Raw genomic sequence first — 24699 nt, forward strand, 5'->3', positions numbered from 1 at the left:
GATGTCTAGAACACCTTGTGACTGTAGCTGAGCCCAAGGCTCTCTCCATGCAAGGCATTCAGGTTTGAAAATGTTTGCTCCAGGTGTCCTGTCTGGTCTACATTAGTCCAAACCCACATGCTGAATCCTGTTGTTAACTCCCTAAAGACTTTCCCAACTGCTACGTATAGACTACCACATTAGAGGACTCCTCCATGCAAAAGGCCAGCAAGAGACACTGAGGAAAATTAGTATTGGATATTGTTTCTTCTATCCCAGGATAGGGTACAGTGAATTCACATGCTTCAAACAAAAAAGATCTAGAATTCTGCATCTTATGTGCCTCAAATTCTTTAATTTTTTAAATTAAAATAATGTAGTTTATGAGTGGGAGTGTTTTGCCTGCCTTGTATGTCTGTGATCTATGTGCATGCCTGGTATACTCTGAGGCCAGAATCTAACATGAGATTTCCTGGACAGGAGGACTGTGAGATCCTGGGACTATTTGTCCACTTGTCCATGTTGGTGATAGCTTAGGGACTATGTTCCAAGACAGATACACACTGATATCAGAAAACCTTTTTCTCAACGTATTGATTTGTCCTCCAAAGCATACATTTCTTGGCTTTGGCTATACTTAGAAAGGAAGATAACATTCATCATCTTTTAATTCCTGATGTATACGTTTGCTGTCCATTATCAATATGCATCCCGTTCACCCACCTTCCTTGCCTGACAACCATTGATCATTTTCTTCTTGTTTTTCCAAGTCATAAGCAGTACTGGTGAATGAAATATGTAGTCATATATTTGGTCTTCTGTTACCAATGTATTGTTTGCAAGGCTCATCCTTACTGTTTCTAGATGTCAGAGACATGGGCATGGTCCACAGTTGTGGTATCCAATGCCACCTGCAGTGGATTGAGTTCTTGGATAGTTTAAGTCTGGTCAGTTCACAATTCTTGACTTTGCCATGAAAGGAATTCCAGGAGGAGCCTATATGAAGCAGAATTGGGTTTATGAAGAAGCCAACCCACATATATTTAAACACAACAAGGGGAGGCCCAGCAGGAAAAGTTCGGATGAGACAAACCTAAGCATGGTGTGGTCTCAAGGGAGAGCATGGCCTCAGTGCCTCAACAGTAGTTTCACTTGTGGTTTTTGTGTGGACTCTCATTAATGACATCTCAGAAAGTTGCTCAGTATTCCTTATTATACACTATAATTGATAGAGATCCAAGTTTTACTACTTAGTTGATTAAGGACAAGCCTTTAAAACTACAATGGATGAAGTTACTTGAGACCTAGACACAAAGCAGAACTTCAATATTGAACTATGCCTTGTTGGAAAACAGGAACATTATGAAAGACTTCGCGACACAGGAAAAGTCTTTCTGTCTACAAGATCACTCATCTAGTTCCACCTGAGAATGTCAAGGTTTCAGTTGGCTGCACCTGAAAGGTGACTTAATATCAAGCTGTATGTGGTGCACACAGTTTAGAAAAACTTTCCCCTCAACATGCCACTTTTGAACTCATGGAAGTGCAGATTTTCACCCATCTTTTCCTTCCTGAGGCTTTGCTAGCATACAATTTGGGCTTCTCCAGGGTGCTTATCTTCCATGGCTTGGCTGCAGGTTCAGACAAGAAGCTACCCTGTCCTTTAACTATAGACCCAGCAGTAAGTAAGAGAAACAGAAGGACATTTAGCTCGTGGCTTTCTTGATCCATCTTGTTTGAGGAATTGTTTGGCCTCCTTGAATGGAGCATCTGCTTCCACAGATATCCTCCATTCTCCAATAGCAGAAGGGAATTTCAACCTCCTGTTCCTTTATGTTTCTATGTTTCCTCTGCTTTGCATACATCTGACCATCTCCATCTTAACATGCACTTAGGGGTCCACTTTTTACTTTAGTCCCACATCTCTATAGAATCCAGGGCATAGTTATCTTCCTCTTGGTCCTTTAGTGCTCTGACATCATGTCTCCTTTCTGTTCTGCTTCTCCTTCTTCCTCACCCCTGCTCCATCCAAAGTCTTCCTTGCCATCCTCTTCTTCTACTAACCAGAGGCCACCTTTTTATCTTCTCAGCTAGAATGCTCAATTATTTTATTTTATTTTATTTTATTTTATTTTATTCTATTCTATTCTATTTTATTTTATTTTATTTTATTTTATTTTATTTTATTTTATTTTATTTTATTTTATTTTATTTTATTTCATTTTTTTAGTTTGGGCTGGCCTTTGTTTCCTGCTTGAAGTCTGTTCTAACATGGACCTGCCGTTCAAAAGAGTGCTCATTCTTAGGTGTATAGATCCCATAGCAATACTATTCCCTGTCTATTCTGTCTTTAAGTCTTTGTGAATATCATACTCACTCTATTTTTTGCTTGATGGTACATGGTCGTCATCCTTCCGTATATAATGTGGTTTTTGTATTCAAATACTTCCATATTGTTGCTGCTTGGCCCTTGCCGGTTTATTTACAGCAGCTGCCCCTTCCCACCCACCAATTTACCATAGATCACTTTCTTGTTTTTCACATGTAAATAAGACTATAGGGGTGACTTGCAAAGGACTATAATCTGGTAACTCTAAATTATGGGTTCCAAGGCAGTTAAGACATTCTATATATTGTAAATAGGGTATTTACTATTAATATTTACTATGATCATAAATGTATAAACTTATATACATGTAAATATATGTATATTGGACTTGAATTGGATATCTCTCAAGGAATTTCTTGGTCATAAGTAACTCTACATATAATTGTCTTGAAGATCTACCTAAAAGGTTTGTAGGCCTTTGTGCAATAGTATGTCCCTATCAATCAGGTATGAGTTTCACATTTTCCCTGTGTGTGGTTCCTTTTTCTAATTTTAGACAACGGATGCCATATGGGACCTTAATATGGTTTTGAGTTCTATTTCTCTGATGACTAGTGATGTCAGTCATAAACTTACATGCTCACTGGCTCTTTATTTTTTTATTTTTGTACAACAATGCCTACTCAAATTCAATTTTGGAGAAGGTGCTATGAGGTTCTGAGAAGCTATATTCTTTTGATGTAGAATGAAATGTTCTAAATCAAAACTATATTCTTTTGATTTAGAATGAAATATTCTATAGATATCTATTAAATCCATTTGGTTCAAAATGTCTGTTAGTTTCACTGTCTCTGTATTTAGTTTGTGTTTCCCTGATCTGTCCATTGAGGAGACTGGGGTGTTGAAGTCACACACAATTATTGTGTGGGGTGCGATGTGTGCTTTAAGCTTTAGTAAAGTTTCTTTTATTAATGAGGGTTCCCTTGTATTTGTAGCATAGATGGTCAGAATTGAGAGTTCTTCCTGGTACATTTTTTTCCTTTGATGACTATAAAGTGTCCTTCTCTGTCTTTTTTGATGACTTTTGGTTGAAAGTCTATCTTACTGGATATTAGAATGGCTACTCCAGCTTGATTTCTGGGACTATTTGCTTGGAAAATTGTTTTCCAACCTTTTACTCTGAGGTAGTGTTTGTCTTTGACACTGAGATGTGTTTCCTGTATGCAACAAAATCTTGGGTCCTGTTTATATATCCAGTCCATTAGTCTATGTATTTTTATTGGGGAATTGAGTCCATTGATGTTAAGAGATATTAAGGAATACTGATTGCTGCTTCCTTCTATTTTTGATGTAATTTTTATGTTTGTGTGGTTATCTTCTTTTGGGTTTGTTGAAAGAAGATTAATTTCTTGCTTTTTATAGTGTGTAGTTTCCCTCCTTTTTTGGAGGGAAACTCCATTCATTATCCTTAGAAGAGCTGGACTTGTGGAAAGATACTGTGTAAATTTGTTTTTGTTATGAAATACCTTGGTTTCTCCATCTATGGTAATTGAGAGTTTTGCTGGATACAGCAACCTGGGTTGGCATTTGAGTTCCCTTAGGGTCTATATGATATATGCCCAGGTTCTTCTGGCTTTCATGGTCTCTGGTGAAATGTCTGGTGTAATTCTGATAGGTCTATCTTTATATGTTACTTGACCTTTTCCCCTTACTGCTTTTAATATTCTTTCTTTGTTTAGTACATTTGGAGCTTCAATTATTATGTGACTGGAGGAATTTCTTTTCTGCTCAAATCTATTTGGAGTTCTGTAGCCTTCTTGTATGTTCATGGGCATCTCTTTCTTCAAGATAGGAACATTTTCTTCTATAATTTTGTTGAGTTGGAAATCTCCACTCTCTTCTATACCTATATCCTTAGGTTTGGTCTCTTCATTTTGTCCTGGATTTGAAGGAGGTTATGGGTCAGGAGCTTTTTGCATTTTTCATTTTCTTTGACTATTGCATGAATGCTTTCTATGGTATCTTCAGCACCTGAGATTCTCTCTTCTGTCTCTTGTATTCTGTTGTTGATGCTCAGATCCATGACTCCTGACTTCTTTCCTAGGTTTTCAGGAGGAACTTCTTTTCTGGCCAAATCTATTTGGAGTTCTGTAGGATACTTGGATGTTCATGGGCATCTCTTTCTTCAGGTTAGGGAAGTTTCTTCTATAATTCTGTTGAGGACATTTACTGGCCCTTTAAGTTGGAAATCTTCACTCTCTTCTATATCTATAATCCCTAGATTTGTCCTTTTCATTTTGTCCTGGATTTCCTGGATGTTTTGGGTCAGGAGCCCTTTGCATTTTTCATTTTCTTTGACTGTTGTATCAATGCTTTCTATGGTGTCTTCTGCATCTGAGATCCTCTCTTCTTTCTCTTGTATTCTGTGGTTGATGCTCAGATCCATGACTCATGACTTCTTTCCTAGGTTTTCCATGTCCTGAAAGGTTTCCCTTTGTGATTTCTTTATTGTTTCTACCTCCATCTTTAGATCCTGGATGGCTTTGTTCAATTCCTTCACCTGTTTTGTTGGGTTTTCCCTGGGTTCTTCAAGGGCTTCTCCCTATTTACTTGTGTTCTCCTGTATTTCTTTAAGGGAGTTATTTATGTCCTTCTTGAAGCACCTCCATCAGCATCATAAGCTGTGATTTTAAATCCAAATTTTGCTTTTCTGTGGTGTTGGGGTATCCAGGACTTGCTGTTGTGGGAGAATTGGGTTCAGATGGTGCCATTATTGCCTTGATTTCTGTTAGTAGCATTCCTACATTTGCCTTTTGCCATCTGTTTATCTCTGGTGTAAGTTGGTCCTGTTGTCACTGGCTGGTGCTAGTCCCTCCTGGGTGCCTGCAAGCGTATCTCAGCACCCCTGGATGACTGGCTTTCCCCTGGCACAGATTAATGTGGGGCTGCCCAGCTCCTGGGTACAGGCTGAGTCCCAAGTGATCTTACACTAGGGTGTTCTCTGTGTTCCTGGCTGCAACAACCCGGTCAGTTTCACAAAAGAAGATGTTGGCCTCACCTTTAATCAAGGGACTCAATGCAGAGTAGATATCTCCTACCAGACTAGATTCACAGACTGCTTTGGTGGTGCTGCCCTGCTCCTGGTTGCAGGAGGAGCCCTGGTAGGGCATGTCCCAAGCGATCTTATACTAGAATGATCCCTGAGTACCTGTCTGCCCCTCTACATGATCACAGTGGGGGGGGTGGATTTTGAAAACCCCAAGATTCACTCTTGCTCTCTTCCTGCTCCATGCTTGTTGATCAGATGAGATCTCCCAGACACTGCTTCTGTGCCTGCCTGCCTACCATTATGCTTCTTGTCATAATGGTCATAAACAAACCCTCTGAAACTGTAAGTAAGGGCCCAGTTAAATGCTTTCTTTTATAAGTGTGCTTGGTCATGGTGTCTTTTCATAGCTATAAAATAGCAACTAAGACAAAAAAAATCATAGTATCAGAAATTTGAAATAGCTGGTCACAAGACATCTAGAGTCAAGACACAGAATTAATAAAAAACCTGTCTCCACCCAGTTTCCCTCTCTTTTCCTTTTCTTTTCCCCTCTCCTCCTCTCTTCCTCTCACTTCACACAGTCCAGTATCACAGTCAGAGAATGGGGTCACCTATAATTCGTGGGACTTTCTGTCTGAATTAATAACAATCATGACAGTTCCTCACAGGAATGTCCAGAGGTTCATCTCCCAGATGATTCTCTATTCTCAAGTTTATAACTAACACTAACACATTAAACAATACTGCATTTGCTTGAATAGAAATGGCCTCTATGGACTCATATATTTGAATGCTTGGTCACTAGAGAGTGGTGCTACTTTACAGGGATTAGAAGGTGTGGCCTTTTGGGAGTAGGTGTGGCCTTATTGGAGAAAGTGTGACACTGTGGATGGGGGATTTGGGTTTCAGAAGATTAAGCCAGGCATAATCTCTCTTTCTTCCTGGTATCTGCAGTTCTGCAAGTCGAACTCTTAGTTACCTTCTCCAGCACCATGTCTGCCTGACTGCCACTATGCTTCCCGCCATGATTACAATGGGCTAAACTGCTGAACACATATGCAAATTAATGTTTTCTTTATTAGAGTTGCTATGGTCATGGTGTCCCTTCACAACAAAGGAAGATGAACCAAAACAAATACCAGTTTCACTTATTAGTGAAATTGCATGGCCCTAATCTTTATCAGTCTTTGTCACCTTCTGTAGCATGTGTCCTTTGATGGGTAACTAATGGGTAGACATGGGAAGAGGGCTAGAGCCTAGCCCTATAGCACTCTATATACCTTAAGAGAAGAAGCCTATACTCCAAAGCAGAGGATGGCTTCCTAGACTGACTCTTCTGCTCTTTCTATGAGGACAGACAAGTGATGGCCTCCGGCCTTGTTTTTGATGAATGTGGAGTTATCTGTGGGAGAGATTAAATAAAAGACATGCCAAAAATAAAACATAAAAATCAACAGTAAGAAGTAGTCACTCTAGCTGAACCAAAAAGACATTGTCAGTGTCAGGTCCAAAGGAAGCTCCATTTTTACAAATTCAAAAGGCAGAAGGGGGAAATGATAATCTGTGGTACCTATTAGTATAGCAAAGTGCATTCTGAGCTCCAGGCTCCTTCGGTGTCACAGTACATATTACATGTTTGTCTCCATGTCCATACTGGCATTAGTAGAGAGAAGCTTTATATACTGTGTAGAAGCATCACTTGTCAATAAAAAGCTGATGGCCTGTGAGAAGAGTCAGAATTAGAAGGTGAGAAATCCTGAAGAGAGAGAGAGAGAATTTTGAACAAGAGGTGTGGGGAGAGTTACCCCTAATGCTGAAGAAGACAGTTGCATGAAACTGAGGAGAGGTAACCAACCACGTGGTGAAACTTAAAATAGAAAAAAATGGGTAATTATGTTGTGAGCTAGTCAGAAATCAAGCAAAAGCTTTAGGCCTAGACATTTATTCATGAAATATTAAGTCCGAGTTGTTATTTTGGAGAAAAAAAAAGAGGCCATGTGGAAAATCCCGCAGTTACAGACATCCTGGCTGTTCTCAATTGTTCTCACTCCTTCCTTACCTGAAACTCCAGATCAGGTGCTTCCCTCCCCACTAGCTACTTATTCTCTTTAAAACCCTGGTTTTCAGCTATGCTCTCTTTAAGTACACTCTTGGTCTTTGTTTTTATATCTTCCTCCCCTTTCCCTCTGCTCTCCCACACTCTCCTACTCCCTATCTCTTTGTTCAGCTCCTGCTTCCTGCATAGCTAGCTCCAGTCTGCTCTCCATGTTTAATATACTAATTTATTTCTCTCTGGGATCTTCTTTATGGCTCTGATGTTGTCTTTCCATATCTACAATCAATGTCTTCTCCTTAACCATACCATACAGCAGTCATGTCCGCAGTTTATACAGTAGAATTTCATAAAACTCCAGTGTCACAATTGGATAGCATTAGCACTAATATATAGTAGAGAGTCAATAACACAGAATACAAAGAATACTTGATGATGATAACACCATCTGTGTCACAGCTCTACCGATGTCAACTGCAGCAACTTACTGTCAGCTTTTAGAATGTCCTGATCTAGAACTACAAATGACTCCTGAAGGCCGTTAGTCATTGCTCAAGTGTGCAGTTACCTTGGATTCCAGAAACAACAGGACAAATAAACATCTTTATGACAAATGAGTAAAAACACCCAACCAAACTTGATCCTCAGAAGACAGAGCACTTGATTATCTATGACTGTGAGGCTGCACCTGGACTAAAAACCATTGCTGCTTGCGTAAAGCAGTGAGGACATTTCCTGAAGCAGCTTCCAGAAGCAGACTGGAGATAAAGATCAACCGGATGCACCTACATCAGAACTAATAAATTATATAGACTTTGTGCCTTCTGTTTCAGCTCCTTCCATTTAAACAGGGTTCTTGTCAGTGCCCTGAAGAGGGTTTGGGCACACTGAGCCTGTTTTCTGTTCCTCTAGCCAGTGTATCTACATTGATTTTTTAAATTTCTGTTTTCCACCATGACTGTTTCCACCTTGATTCACTTATTATGACTCCCAAACGTGGCCTTTTGTCCTAGCATGCCAAAAACACTACCATGTGTCAATCTCATCTGTCATTAGGAGCTGGGACTCAAAAGCGCTTTCTCTCTCTCTCTCTCTCTCTCTCTCTCTGTGTGTGTGTGTGTGTGTGTGTGTGTGTGTGAGTGTGTGTTTGTTGATTCAGAGTGGGACATCTAGTTCCAATTTCCTCTAAAAGTGCTAGTTTCTGGTCAGCTAAGGAACAATTACAGGAATCTGTCTGCAAGAGTTTCTCTAATAGAATCCATGGTGAATAGAATAAAGTAAGAGAGCAAAGTATCTGAAGAATTTAAAGGATGTTCTAATCAACAGAGTATAGACAATGCGCTTTTACACACACACACACATTCACACACATGAATACATTCACATGTAGCATACCTATACACATGCATGCACATATATACACATACAACATACACATTCTCTCTCTCTCTCTCTCTCTCTCTCTCTCTCTCTCTCTCTCTCTCTCTCTCTCTTACACACACATCAGTGGAGATTTATGCCTGACTCATCTGAATGGCAAAACCCTTATTCTCAGTGTTAATAAATTTAAATTTGATGTGACTATGATTACTTCTCTTTACTCCTTTTTCTTTTATTAATACCATCTTTGGGGTCCTGTTCCTGATGGTAAAATCTCTTGCTTTGTCCCTAGTTTTTTATTTCTTTATCTAGTGTGAGGTGAGACTGGAAATTGAGCAAGGGCAGATAGACAAGATTCCAGCAACTACTAAGTGAAAGTTGACGAACTTAAACATTTCTGCTCTAGAATAAACTGTTCATCATATGTTATGGGGTTAAAGACCACCAGGAGAAGATCACAATCTCAAACCAAGTTGTATTTAGATGGATTTATTAATAATGCAAGCAGAGTAAGAGCCTGATTTATTAAAGATAAATCAGAAGTGTGCTGCCTAGAAGGTCCTGGATGAAGGCTTTAAAGTTGGAGACCAAGACTGTCTCTTTTTCAGTGGAATTGGCAGCTACACAAGAAACTGCTTCACTCTCTTCAGCTATTGAGGAGCTGCCTCTCTCCCCTACACACAGTGATAAGGGAGTTCTCTCACCCACCATTTCACAGCAACAAGCAGGTCTATTTAAAAAAACAAAGAAAGAGATAAATCATCTAACATCAGGTCATTCTTGGGAGACCATCTTTTAGGAGGTTAGGTTAAAGGTCCATGGTTACTAAGAAACTCGTACAGTGGGGACTCCTCAGCCATCACTGTGTGTATGCAAAGTTGTGAAATTATATTGCTACTATATTTTCTTGGCTTATATTTTTACCTATTGCATGAAACAAAAGTATTTTCCTTTGTTGGGCTATTGTTCTATACTCAGAAAATGACTGTGCCTTTTGGACTTTAATACTTTAGTAAAATGTGAGTTATCCTCCTTTAAAAATATATACTAAGGCTAATCTGTGAAAAGGACAGGGGTATGCTGTTTAAAACAATATGACTGAATGCAATATCTTGGTGAATGTACAACCAATCAAAGAGAGTTAATACACAAAAATTTGAGAAATATGTGGTGCCTACTGCAGTCAAGGACAGCGCAAGAAATACATCTAAAGTAGTACCCATTGTTCTGTTCTTCAGGGAATCTATGCATATTTGTATGGGAAAGTGCTTATGGTATGGAAACATTCCTGAGAATGCTCAATTAAGGACAAACCTTTCTATATATGTTTAGTTTGAGGTAATAACATAAAGGTAATAATATAAGTAGAAGTGATGACAGACACAACCTGGAGTATTCCTTGCTCTCAAGATGATAGTTTGCCTATTGAAGTGTGTGTGTGTGTGTGTGTGTGTGTGAGAGAGAGAGAGAGAGAGAGAGAGAGAATCTCCATAATAGTCTGTCATCATATCATTCTGTCTATCTGTACCCCCCCTCTCTTTCCCAGATCTCTCTCTCTATTGTGGATCAGAGGCTCACAATAATGTATACTGGGTATGCAGACTTCCACAGAGGTATATACCAGCCTTCAGAATTTTTGAGACAGGATCAAATTATGTTCTCCAGGTTAGCCTTGAACTACAATCCTATTGCTTCTCCTTCCTTCCGTACTGGGTTAACAGGTGTGCAGCAAAGTGTTGCTCTGGAACATTCATTTCTTGTTTGGCTTAAATATTTTTAGCAAGTGTGTGTGTGTGTGTGTGTGTGTGTGTGTGTGTGTGAGAGAGAGAGAGAGAGAGAGAGACAGAGACAGAGACAGAGACACAGAGGCAGAGACACAGAGACAGACAGTGACAAACTGTTTTGGAGAGACAGAGAATATCATCATAAAGAAAATAAGTTTTTAGGATTGTAGGACCCCCGAACGGGGAGGCCCCACTCGAGTCTCGGGTCGGCGCACACCCAAGGAAACTCGAGAGACTGGCTTGATGCAAAAACACGAGGCAGTTTAATTGCGGAGCTCTGGGTCAACACGTCTCGTGCAAGAGACAAAGCGGTCCGCCCCAAGGCTCAAAAGCTAGGGGTTTATATGGGAAAAGGCAAGGGGGTTTCGCGCTCTTTATATAATTAGTCAATTCATACATTGAGGGAGTAATTGGCATACAATTACATCAGCAGGTAGTACATGAGTGTAGGAGAGTAGAATGTAGGGGAGTGGGAGACTTATCTTGTTAGCAGAGGGCCTAGTTAAACTACAGGAGGAAAGAAAGGGTGTGGGGAGGGAGCCCAGGTGGCCCATGACTCAGTGGAGGTTGTTTAGGCTACTTTTTATCTTTCTGGCTGGCTAGTTTCTGGAATGTCTTAATGACCTTGGGAGGACCATTCTGCTATTCTAACAACCTTGAGAAGGCTCCGGCTTGTCTGGGTTTGCCCCTGGCCTGCCTTATGCCTGGGCCTTGGATTCTATGAGGTCTTAACTTCGTTTTTGTTTCTAATTTCCATCAGGATCATGAGTAAAATATTTTTGTTATTTTCCAAAGTGTCTCCAATGGTTATTTTTCCAGGAGTTGTACACCTGGGACATATGGTAGGTAGACCTATTTTTAATTTTTAAAATACAACTCTGAAGTTATTTCCATAATAGCTGTGGCAGTTTGTACTCCCATCAGCAGTGGGTGGCGAGATTCTTTATCTGTCATAAGTTACCAGCATTTGTTGCTAGATTCTTTTTTATATTAATATTTATATGTACATGAGTTTTCCTGAGTGTACATATTTGCATGACATCTGTGCTTGAGGTAACAGAGGTAAAAAAAAGCTATTGAATTTCCTAGAACCGTCGTGAGAGGATGTTGTGAGCTGTCTCAGGAGTTCTTAGAACTAAACCTGGGTCTTCTACAAGAACAGTGAATGATCTTGTCTGCTGAGATAAAACAGGAGGATCAAAAGCTTGAGCCCAGCCTAGGATTCAAGGTGATACCCTATCTCAAACCAACAAGAAGAGATTGTACAGACAAACTCTGACTCAAAGTAACCAAAGGCAACAGGTTCTAGAAAAATGTTTCTGATGCCTGGTCTCCTGACACTAACTGGATGTGTTTGAAGGTCTTCACTTGTATTCTTTTTATGCCATTTGTTCAGACATAGGCCTATTATACCCTAAGGTTAGGGTGTTAGAACCAAGTAGAAAACTACCTGGCCTGCCTGAAAATGAATGAGGATATTCTAAAGAGACATTGGCTAACAACTATTTAAACATTGTTCCTCAGTGACTTTTCATTTACCCAGAGACACCATGCTGATGAAAGCAAAATCCAAGAGCCTTTCAGAGGAAAACTCCCAGAAAGAGATTTCCAGCTTGTCTAACCACCTTGAAGAGACAGAGTATAGTCAAACAGCAATGGGACACTAAAATCAGGACCATACCTTGGCTCCTTAGCTCTATCAACTTAGGTCTTCTGCTTTCCATGACCTCATGGCAGGAATCCCAGTGAACTAATCAAGTCTCAGATGATTATGTCAGAGTAAAAGAACTTAAGTGAGAGTAATGGAGACTTGAAAGAAGTTTTCTTTCTTTTTTATTAGATATCTGCTTCATTTACATTTCAAATGTTGTCCTGTTTCCTGATTCCCTCCCCCCAAATCCCCTAATACGTCCTCCCTCCCCCTGCTCACCAACCTGCCCACTCCTGCTTCCCTGTCTGGGCATTCCAGCCATGAAGAGAAAACAACATGGCATGGAGCAGTGAACAGCAGGGAAGGCTCTGCATAGAGCAGTGGGAGGGAGAAGGAGAAGCAGAACAGAAAGAAGAAGTTTCATCAGAGGACACAAGGACAAAGCTGAATATAACAATTGGCCAGCTGCTTCAGTGATAGGGGACCAAAGGGAAAAAGTGGCCCCAAGAATAGCAGTTAAGACAGGAGGTGGTCGGACTGGTTGTTGGACAGAGCAGAGGAAATAGAGAAACTAACAAAGTACAGGAGAGTGAATCCCCTTCTGCTAGTGGAGAACAGAAGGAGATTGAGGAAGTAGAGCCAAGCCTTTCCTCAAGCAAGATGAGTCAGAATGCCACAAGCTGAAGGTCCTTCAGCTGACTTCATTCCTTGCTGAGTCAGGGGTTAGAAGGCAAGTGGTGTGAGCAGCCTCTTGACAGAACCGGAAGTCCAGCAGCAGAAGATAAACTCTCTGGGGAAGACAAAGCAGTGCTTCAGGGAGGAAGAGATTGGTGAAAAGTTGCCCATCCACAAAGGGAACACATGGAGTGGAAACCGTTTTGAGACTGAGAATTCTACAGATAGTTTGAAATTGAGTAAGATCACGGGATAAGGAAAATAAAACCCTAACATTCATAGAGAGAACTAGATGTGGGGTGATGTAAACAGGGTGAGCTTTTTTTTCAGTAATCACAGGAATTAGATAATGACGACTGCTATATAGCTTTGCATGAATACTCAGTCACAGGATGGATGCTTTAATGGACAAATCAGCAATACTTTCAGATCAAGAATCTCTGACACAAATGCATTTGTCCTTGGATAGTTTCTAAGCAACCATCAGCATGGCCAAGTGGAAAAATGTCCCCTGGATCTAAGAAACACTCCAGTCCAGAGAATTTTATACTGCTGTCTTCTAGTTTCTGTGATAGCAGCATGCATGTGATACAAAGACATATATTCAGGTAAAATACAAAATAAACTACATTATTTCATTTTTAAAAATTTAAAGAAGTCGAGACACCAAAGAAACCAAGTTAAAAAAAAAAGAGAAAAGAGGTACTCTGTTTTGGAAGGATGTGAATAGAATGTGCCTTGTCATTGGATGGAGGTCACAGCAGCCTGACCTAATTTGTGTCAGTGGATATTTCTGTCCTTTTACAAGGTGGAGTCTTCCAACAGAACAGGTTATACCCCAGAAGTTGGAAAAATCTCTGTGAGAACTTAGCACCAGGATTCTTTACATTTGTTTGACCTAGTGTAGACCTGACAGGACACCTGGAGCAAAAATTCTTCATACCTGAAACCCTCACAGGGACAGAGTCTTGCAATCAGCTACAACCACCATTCTCCCTTAGTTCCCTGTAAGCCAGAAATCCAAGGATCCTACCAATTTTGCTTTCTTTCAGAGCCTAGGTGTTCGCCAACCCCCACCTAACTCTACCCTGTAGAGCTGGATGAGGTCATAACTGTCCTCTCACCTCTGGCCTGAGGCACTGAGCATTCCAGCCTTTCTCTGCAGTCAATAAAGGGCCTGTCTGAACAGAGTAGGGAGCTGATCTGCACTCCGGAGGCATCAAGCCTTGAACACAGCAATGGGAGGCCACAAAGTTAGGAGGTAAGTGTACCTTGCTCAATCCAGAGCTGTGGGACATCTTGAAGGCCATCTTTAGAAAGTCTGGGCTGTTTTGATTTGAATTTCTCTGATGATTAAGGATGTTGAACATTTCTTTAGGTGCTTCTCAGCCATCTGGTATTCCTCAGTTGAAAATTCTTTGTTTAGCTCTGTACCCCATTTTTAATAGGGTTATTGGTTTCTCTGGAGTCTAACTTGTTGAGTTCTTTGTATATATTGGATATTAGCCTTTTATCAGATGTAGGATTGGTAAGGATCTTGTCCCAATCTGTTGGTTGCCGTTTTGTCCTATTGACAGTGTCCTTTGCCTTACAGAAGGTTTACAATTTTATGAGGTCCCATTTGTCAATTTTTGATCTTAGATTATAAGCTATTGGTATTCTGTTCAGGAAATTTTCTCATGTGCCTATGTGCTCCAGGTTCTTCCCCACTTTCTCTTCTATTAGATTCAGTGCATCTGGTTTTATGTGCAGGTTCTTGATCCACTTGAACTTGAGCCAGGCTAGAGAACTTAGAGCTCATGGCTGCCTCTTCTTTGCTTTGTCTTTTCTTCCTCCTTTTATTTCTTCTCATCGCCACCTTCTTGAGAAGAGAGGAGTTGGTCTGTATGGAAGGGGACTGAAGCCACACCTCTTTCAGCTGCATTGTGCTATGAGTTCCTGTTGCTTTTTTCTCCTATGTGTACAGAGACAATATCTGTTTAGATACTATTTTGATTTGATATCAAGACTAGATATATCTAGTAATCTTAAAATTGGAAGTACCTTGACTCAAAGTAAATATTTAAAATTCAATTTATAGTGCTTTTAAGCTTTGAAATGACAACCAGAAGCAGAGCCCCTTATTTCTGTTTCAGAACAATGATGATTCAGTGCTGAATGTTTTTTTTTATTCTTTTGCCTCCAGACCACCCTTCTTGACTAATGTAAATGAAGCAAATGGCACCTTTGCCATCCATCTTTTAAAGATGTTATGTAATAACAGCCCTTCAAAAAATGTATGTTATTCTCCCATCAACATCTCTTCTACTTTAGCTATGGTACTCTTGGGAGTGAAAGGAAACACCAAAATCCAGATATCGGAGGTAAGTTGCCTGTCAAACCCCCAGTCTCCACACCCATCTATTTTACATGCGGAATAGCTGCTGAGAAAGAATAGTAGGTATGGAACAGGGGCTAAGGAAGAAGGAAGAAAGCCTCCTCCAATAACTTCCATAAGATAATGAGTTTTTCTGAGCAATAAAATGGCGGTTATTATTCTGTGCTTGTCCTGTTGGCACAGGACTTTAATTCCAGATAATAAAGAGACTGAGGTACGAGGATCCCTAGTTAGATGGTAGACTGAGGGAGTTAATTTCAAATGAAATGTATTGTTGCTGTTGCTACCATTATTGTTCTTTCATTGTTTTGTTTTAATTTTATCATGGAGGTGCAGAACTCTTGTCTACCTTAGGTCCTAGGGTCAGTCCTGAGGACTGCAATGTGATAAATGTTGAAATTATTTTAAACATGGGTTGTTGAAATCTTTCATGTTGTCTGAGCAACAGACTTGTAATTATTCATTGGCAAGGCAGGTCAATTCCTGCTTTTAATTGTTTCAATACCAAGATGCTTGGATCAGAGCCTCATGCACATCACTGTCTGAACCATCTCTTCATCTTGTAAACTCCATTTGCAAATAAATTGTTGTGTAATTGATCTCGTGTTCCATTCTTTCCCTCTACAGGCAACTGGTTTAAACACAGAGATAGACATTCACCAGAGCTTTCAGTGGATCCTCAATACCCTGAACAAGCCAACCAGGAAGTACACCTTCAGAGCTGCCAATAGGCTCTTTGCAGAGAACACTTGTGAATTCTTCCCAGTAAGTTCTGCCAGAGAATGATAGCAATTGGATTCACATACTTGCTGGATAGATCGCTAGAGAAGGACCTCAGAGAATTTGAGGAAACTAGGGATCACGGTCTAGCCATTATGAATGTTCACATTTAGGATACCCACATTCAGAAAGGATCAGAAGGGTCAGGAGTTCTAGGCCAGCCTATGCTACATAGTGAGACCCAGCTCCTTAACATTCCTCAGAAGTTATTCCCACTTGCAAAGGCATAGAACATAAAGTTATTTTTGTTTAAGTACTATCTATACTCATTGTAATATTTTTTTAACTCCATATTAATCAGAAGGTTGGAAAGCTTGCAGAAATTTTATTTTTTCAATGTTACCTCACTTTACATTCTTTCTTCCTGCAAAGGCCTTTAAGGAGTCCTGCCTTCAGTTCTATCACTTGGAGATGGAGCAGCTCTCCTTCACCAAGGCTCCAGAGGAGTCTAGGAAACACATAAACACATGGGTCTGCAAAAAGACTAAAGGTCAGCATTTCAAGTTGATTCACACACCATATTCTGGTCCTTTCTATCACCTTTTCTTCCTTCCCTCCAATTTCTCTTAATTTCCTTTGCTCCTATAATGGACTGAACTCAGAGTCAAGGTGATTCAGCTTACCTAGGCCACGTGGTATAATCTAGAACTCAGGGAATTCTTGGAGAGTTTATTCAGACACTTAAGATTGTAATTACAGAGTTATTTCTGTATTTCTTTTGGATAGAAGAGGGGCGATGCAAATGTGATGGGAATTCATGGGCATGATTTCCAGTCTAACAGTTTACATTAGAAGATATGGCTTTCTCCAGTGGTGACAGGTCATGTGCCTCTACCTTCTCTGAGAGTAGACTTATGGGTAGACCTTCTCACTAATCCTGCCTAGAGTCTTCTTTTTTCCAACAGTCTATGTTGTCTCAGGTCTCACCATATTTACATTTGAAAATGAGTCTTGTTTCAGCTTCCATATTTTCTACTTTAGTTGCCTTACTTACATTTGATGAAATTGGACTTGATTTACATTGAACACAATTTATCAGGGCCTCAGTTACATTGGCCTAAGATAGCACCCAATTTGCAGTTGAACAATTCGTGGTAGTAGAGAGCAGTGAGAGCATTATCTGATATCTGCAACATTCCAATCTCTTTGTATCACTAGGTACATTCCTATTTCTGCTAACATGGGGTAAAGAATGAGAATATTTTCTTAAATACTCAGCAATTATTTGCCTATTTCTTGTTCGAGTCTCTATCTCTTGTGAACTTTGATATTGTATGTTAGCATACAATAGAGAAACAATTGATCATTGAAAGGATATCCCTTAATAGAGTAGAAGGGAATCTGTCTTCTTACCTCCATTATCTCTTCAAGGGATGGAGAGCACTCCAAATTGTGGAATTCTTTCAACAAATGAAATTTTCTACCTTTAAGTTTCTGACGTATTGTGGTATTTACAACCTTGGTATGATCATGGAGTTCCTGAAGAGAATTTGATTAAACATAGTGCATTAGTCAGGTTCTACAGAACAAAATGAATGAATATATAACTTAGAAGATGTTTAGTAGATTAGCACACACAACACAGACTGAATAGTCAGTCAGCCATTTACCTTCTGCATGTGCTGAGGCTTACAATCTTTTAGTTACTCAGTCTATGAACCTGGAGACCTCAGGAGTCTAAGTCTGGCAAGGATGGCCTAGAAAATTTTGCAGGTCCACTAGTCTTCATCCTCATAATGGCCAAAGCTACTTGGTTCCAGAATCAGGTAAAATTGGCAGACTCAGCAGTTTCATCAGTGCATTTACCAGAAGGGTCTGAAGGCAGGCAGACAAAAGCAGTACTCCTTCTCTCTCTGAACTTTATACCTGGCAGAACAGTATTGTGTTGTCCACCTTCGAGAGTTTCTTCTCCTTTAGTTCCTCTTTCTTGTAAATTTCCTCACAAATCTGCCCATACATTTGTTTCTTATATAATTCCAGAACAAATCAAGATGAAAACAAACATTAGCTACCAGAGGAAGTAACAATGGTTCCCTCCCAATCACTTTCCACATTTTCTGCTTGTTTTGTTCTCCAATCCGGAGTGTGTTTTTCTATTTCCCAAAACCCCCTCTCCTTGAAGGACTTACAAGTCTTTCACCATCCTCACCTTGATGATGTTGCTCCAGTGTGCATGACCTTGAGTCAAACAAAGGGGGATGTTTTGTTTAGATTTATTTTTAATATGTTTATACACATTTAGCAATTTTGAAAATGTGATGCTTGGATCAGCCTGGATGTCAGATGTCTTTATGCCTCACACATATATAAAGTGAATATGAATGAAATCTCTGCTTTATCAAAAGGGAAAATTCCAGAGTTGTTGTCAAGTGGCTCAGTTGATTCAGAGACCAGGCTTGTTCTTGTCAACGCCTTGTACTTCAAAGGAAGGTGGCATCACCAGTTTGACATGAAGTTCACCAGGGAAATGCCCTTTAAAATAAACAAGGTAAGCAACAGTATCCAGTAGTTCATGCCAATGTTACAAGGAAATTACATGGAAAGCTTTAATTGTGAATATGAAGCTCAGGGCTCACTGGTTGAGATGACATATTCTTTAATAGGTGTGGGGAAATAAGAAGGTGGAGGGAGAAGACGTGTATCCCACCAGAGCTTGGGGGCACTGGGCAGGAGACTTCCATGTGACCCCACGGAACAACCGCGGGCCAGGTGTCGGGCAGTTGCAGGCCGCTGGACCCTGTTCCACAGGTTCTCAGTCCTGGACACCCCAGAACGCTGCTGGATGTTGCAGTTTTACTGAGAATGAAAGTGGGGGCCCCAGGGTCGGCTCGGTCAGCCCCAGGGCCTAAGGGAGAAGGGCAGGAAGGAGGTCACTGGTTCCCACTCGAGCAAGGGTGTCCTTGGTCTGGTCAAAGGACAACTTGGCCAAGTGGTTGACCATGGTTGGAAAGCTGTGAGGTTTCCCGAGGGAGGTTAGGCATGGCTCGCTGTAAGAAAACCTGCTACATTGCAAATGAGTCCAAATGAGAAGAGGCAGTCCATTGGTTTTAGTGTTTATTGTAGAGAAGCAGAGAGAGGGAGAAAGTAGAGAAGTAGAGGCTGGCCATGGCCATGTGGACAGAGGGGGAAGGGAATGGAGAGAGAAAAAGAAAAGAGCAAGAGAAGACAAGAGAATAAGAAAAGAGAGAGGGGAAGAAGAGAGAGAGGAGGGGGCAAGCACCCCCTTTAATAGGGGGTTGGGCCTACCTGGCTGTTGCCAGGTAATCATGGGGAGGAACATACCTGGCTGTAGCTGGGTGACTGTAGATGTGGAGGCCAGCCAGAATTCTAGGAGCTTGAGGCATGGCCCTATGTGACTGATGGCCACAGAATTATGGAGTGAAGGGTGTCATGTCAGAAGCCTAGTGTTTGGAAGCATGGCCAACCAATCCGTCCCTTGCAGAATTAAGCTGCAGGGCTTCCACAAGTTAAGCCTCGCTCAAACAGAACACAGAATGCCTTCCACGGTCCTTCAGATGGGTGCTAGGATTCATTCTCAGCCTGGGAAGAAAGGAATCAGGAAATACCATAACACCATTTGAGACATGTTTTTGACTGAAAGGTTAAAGTCCATAGGAAAATTATAGGAATAAGGAATATTTACTGCCCATGTGATTTTGTAGTCTATTGGTGGCTCATGCCACTTTTGATCATTTCTCATAAAACTATTGTTTCTACCTTACTCTAAAAGTTTTAAGTTTGCTGGGCAGTGGTGGTGCATGCCTTTAATCCCAGCACTTGGGAGGCAGAGGCAGGCAGATTTCTGAGTTCGAGGCCAGCTGGTCTATAGAGTGAGTTCCAGAATAGCCAGGGCTACACAGTAAAACCCTGTCTCGGAAAAAAAAAAAAAAACCAACCAACCAACCAAACAAACAAAAAACCAAATAAAACCTTTAAGTTCAAGAAATCCAAAAGTTAGTTGTTAATGTAGCAAGTAATACACAAACACTTACTTGACAGAGTAATTTTTAGTTAAACAAGTATTTTAAATTATTAGTCAATTTATTATTGTTAAGCAGTAGTCATAACTTTCTAATATTGAAAATGAGTAATTAAATATCAGTCTTAATTGGAGTATAATTTGAATTAATGTAGATATTATAATAGTTGCCCAATCTCTATAAAAACATAATTTAACATTTGTAACTTTATGAATATTAATCTCCCTATTCTTTTTTATTAGCAGTATTTCAAGGAACATTTTCACTAATGTGTAAATTTAAGCTTTATTATGGATGGTCTGTAGCAAATTTTAATGTTTAATGTGCTACTGTAATTAAAATATTCTCATGTGCTCCAATTCTGTATTTGAAACATTTCATTGGACTATCAGAACTGAAACATTTAATAAATTATAAGAAAGTACCTGAGGTTCTGTTAAGACTGCCCCTAAGATGTAATGGATTGACAAACATCTCCTCCTTTGTGACTGGTTTATTGCAGACACATATGCAGATCTGTCCATATAGTCCTCATTTTATAGTAATTTAGCTTGTGATTTCCTTCTCATTGATGGGCTATCAGGATGTAGCTCTACCCTAAACCTATAAGTGTCTGTGATCTTGAGCTTTCTTCTTTGTGATGATCTGAAGGGTTGTGAATCACCTTGAACCTTTGAGCAAGTGTTTTCCTGTGTCAAGGTTGTTTTCTGAGAGAATATATCTGTCTGTAGTCCCATTCACAGCTGTATAAAAATATTCCAATGTCCTTTATTATTTTTTGTTATTTATAAATGATTTTGCTATTTCCTTAGCTATTAGGGTTGTCCATATTAAATGGTGAAAATTCTCCATCTGGTGTGTTGGTCATATTTCCATTAGTGTAAAAAACTATCTGTGATAAGAAACTTAAAAGAGGAAATGTTTATTTTGGCCCATAGTTATGGAAGTTTCAGTCTCGGTAGGTGGCCTAATCATTCCAGATTGTGGTGGTACTTTACAGCATGGTGGAAACATATAGTGAAGCCTTGTTGGCCTCACAGGAGACAGGAAGAAGTACTGATATCCCCTTCAGGGGGACCCCTTCCCAATACTTAACGTTTCATATTAGTCCTGTCCTCCTAAAGGTTTGACTAGCTCTCAATACTGCCAACATGTGGATAAATGACTATGAACTGAGCATTTATGGAACATTGGGCCAAATTAGGACCTAAATATTAATATTTGAGTGTCACATTTCTTTTGCTGGATCAGACACCTTATTTTTGTACTGAATTTTGTCCTGGTTCTTCCTTTGTCAACTTGACATAAACTACAGCTATTTGAGAAGAATGATTCTACATAGAGAAATTACCCCAACAAGACAGACTGGGAGGCAAGTTTGTTGGGCCTCTTCTTGATTAATGATTGGTGAAGCCCACACCAATTGTGAGTGGTACCAACCCTGGGCAGGTGGTCATGAATTGGGTAAGGAAGCAGGCCAATGGAACCATGGGGATTTGCCAAGAAGTAGCATTTCTCGATGTCTTCTGCTTGAGCTCCTGCTCTGACTTCCCTCAGTGATAGAATGTGACTTGAGAATTGTGAGATGAAATAAACAACCCTCTCCTCCCAAAGTTGCTTTTGCTCATGGTGTTTTAGAAACTATAAAAGAGACGGGCCCATATCTGCTTGAAGACAATAGTGTAATGAAAGGAGGAAGATGCTGACAAATATTGTGTAAGTGTTCACTGAAATGAGAATATTGTTTTCATTGTGAGTGTTGAAAACAACCCAGGAATTAATGGCAGCTTATTCAGAAACCCTTAACTCTCTCAATGATATCTTTTATGTTGGGTATTTTTCTGTTCAGGATGAGAAAAGACCAGTGCAGATGATGTGTCAGGAAGACATGTTTAAGTTTGCCTATGTGAATGAGGTGCAGGTGCAAGTGCTGGTGCTGCCCTATAAGGGAAAGGAGCTGAACTTGGTGGTCCTGCTCCCGGATGATGGTGTGGAACTCAGCCAGGTGAGGCAGGACGAGCTGTAATATTCACAGTTCTAAACATCTAAAAGAACAATCCTGTGGCAATGGTGTCTTGTATCATTAGAACAGAACTCAATCATCTTACCTTTATAACTGTCATTTTTAGAGGGTGATACTCACAAACCCAGCTTCAAGCTGTTTGCTGTTACTAGAATCAAAGCTGTGTCTAAGGGTCTCAGTATGTTCCGTGTAACTTGGCCATATGATATATAACATCATCGCAAGAATTGGAAATGGATGCATGATACAATAGATTAAGGGTAATTCATGCAACAAACAACACAGTGCTTGGCCCATACTCCGTCTCCATATAACATATATCATGGTCTTTGTCAGCATTTTATTTAATATCTAAGAACACAAAATAGGCAGAAAAATTTGAATGTTTACCCAGCAAATCTGAAGTGGAGGCATGCAGCTGGGGAGGACAGAGTATTCACCACAGTGTGTGAGCCACGCTCGGAATGGCGGGCAGTGGGGTGTGCAGGACCTAAGGGGTCTTTGTAAGTAGAAGATCTCCACAGCTCTGAGCATCCAGCTCCCTAATGGTGGTGTCACTTCTCTAGGATATTATTGGTTTTTCATCACTGACAAAAAGGTCTGATATGAATAATGTAGGAGGAAAAAATATTTATACTAGTTCATAGATTCAAAGGGTTAATTTCAAGTCACTGTATCCCATCATTGATTATCATAGGATCAGGTGCCTGTGACAGAGTCTACACATTTTATTCAACAAGAAACAGGGAAATAAGAAGGAATAAAGAACCAAGGATAAGCTTGCATGGTACAGCTCTATTATACTTCCTTCATCCAGCTAGACCCATATCATGCCTAAAATTTTAGCTGACTCCAAAGCATGGATTCAGAATGAGAGACCTTTAGTATAATTTCATATTCAACCCACAACAGCCCACAAAACACAAAGAAAGCAACCCTGGTTAGACTTCTCTTCTGGTGTGGCTCACACCAAGTCCTTTGTATTCTGATTTTTAATTGCTATTTTAGCAGCAATTATTTACTATCTTTGAAACTAAGTCTAGTTCAAGAAAACAAAGACAAATGCTCAGAATTTTCACCTGAAGAAATTCAGATGGCTGAAGGCACCTTAAGAAGTGCTCAACATCATTAGTCATTAGGGAAATGCAAATCAAAACAAACCTGAGATTTCACCTTACACCAGTCAGAATGACTAAGGCCAAAAACTCAGGAGACAGCAGGTGTTGGCAAGGATGTGGTGAAAGAGGAACACTCCTCCACTGCTGGTGGGGCTGTAAGATGGTACAACCACTTTGTAAATTAGTCTGGCGGTTCCTCAGAAAACTGGACGTGATACTTCTGCAGGACCCTGCTATACCTCTCCTGGGCATATACCCTAAGGATTCCCCGGCATGCAATAAAGACACGTGCTCCATTATGTTCATAGCAGCCTTATTTATAATAGCCAGAAGCTGGAAAGAACCCAGATGTCCCTCAAAGGAGGAATGGATACAGAAAATGTGGTATATTTACACAATGGAATACTACTCAGCAATTAGAAACAATGAATTCACAAAATTTTTAGGCAAATGGTTTGATCTGGAAAATATCATCCTAAGTGAGGTAACCCAATCACAAAAGAATACACATGGAATGCAATCTCTGATAAGTGGATATTAATTAGCCCAGAAGCCCTGAATACCCAAGGCACAAATCACATAACAAATGACTCCCATGAAGAAGTATGGAGAGGGTCCTGATCCTGGAAAGGATTGATCTAGCGTTGGAGGGGAATATAAGGACAGAGAAAAAGGAGGGAGGTGATTGGAGAATGGGTGGAGAGAAGAAGGTTTATGGAACATATGGGGAGGGGGGATCTGGGAAAGGGAAAATCATTTGGAATATAAACAAAGAATATAGAAAATAAAAATATATTTTAAAAAAGAATATAAATATTAAGTCAAAAAAAAGAAAGAAAACAAAGGCAAGCAGAACCTAAACCCTAACCACCTAGACATGGATGCCTTTTATATAAAAGATGTATCAGAAGTGATTTAAGAGAGGACAGTGAGGTCTTCCTACCCTGAGTTTTTAGGCCTCCATGCCCATTATGGAAGCCACATACAAGCTCGCAGAGGTTGGGACCCTCACATTGCCTGGCCGTGTGAGCAGACAGTGAGCGCGGAGCATTTGTGTGGCTCTGGATAAGACCGCAACTGTAAATCCGAAAATTTCTATTTTTGTTTTGACAGGTGGAAAACAATCTCACTGTTGAGAAGTTAACAGCTTGGACCAAACCAGACTATTTGAAGACCACTAAGGTTGTGGTTTTCCTTCCAAAATTTAAACTGGAAGAAGATTATGACATGGAGTCTATCTTTCAGCACTTGAGAGTGGTAGACGTCTTCCAAGGGGACAAGGCTGACTTATCAGAAATGTCTCCAGAGAGAGGCCTGTGTGTATCCAAGTTCATTCAAAAGAGTGTTGTAGAAGTTAATGAAGAAGGCACGGAAGCTACAGCAGTCTCAGCTGCTGATACTGTATGTTCAGCTGAAACTCATCATGCCCAAACTTTCTGTGCTGACCACCCTTTCCTTTTCTTTATCAGGCACAACAAAACCAACACCATCCTGTTCTGTGGCAGGTTCTCAGTTCCATAA

The 24699-nt window shown here is 40.2% G+C and overlaps 1 protein-coding gene across 1 annotated transcript; it reads left to right on the top strand.

Annotated features, from left to right (window-relative positions):
* The first annotated feature begins 14138 nt into the window (after positions 1–14138).
* On the top strand, positions 14139–24699 carry LOC127664695 (serpin B9-like). The gene is made up of 7 exons (XM_052156821.1): positions 14139–14161; positions 15086–15263; positions 15905–16042; positions 16430–16547; positions 18403–18545; positions 21887–22042; positions 24292–24699. Exons 1-7 carry the CDS (start codon positions 14139–14141, stop codon positions 24697–24699), a joined length of 1164 nt encoding a protein of 387 aa, XP_052012781.1.

The sequence above is a fragment of the Apodemus sylvaticus genome, chromosome 14, assembly GCF_947179515.1.
Source record: "Apodemus sylvaticus chromosome 14, mApoSyl1.1, whole genome shotgun sequence".
NCBI classification, from domain to species: Eukaryota; Metazoa; Chordata; class Mammalia; order Rodentia; family Muridae; genus Apodemus; species Apodemus sylvaticus.

Bases quoted from the DNA above. Each gene is read 5' to 3' on its own strand.
- LOC127664695 (XM_052156821.1), top strand. From the start codon at position 14,139: ATGGGAGGCCACAAAGTTAGGAG. The intron at 15,264-15,904 runs GTAAGTTGCCTG...TTCCCTCTACAG, and splicing joins CCAAAATCCAGATATCGGAG to GCAACTGGTTTAAACACAGA. The intron at 16,043-16,429 runs GTAAGTTCTGCC...CTTCCTGCAAAG, and splicing joins ACACTTGTGAATTCTTCCCA to GCCTTTAAGGAGTCCTGCCT.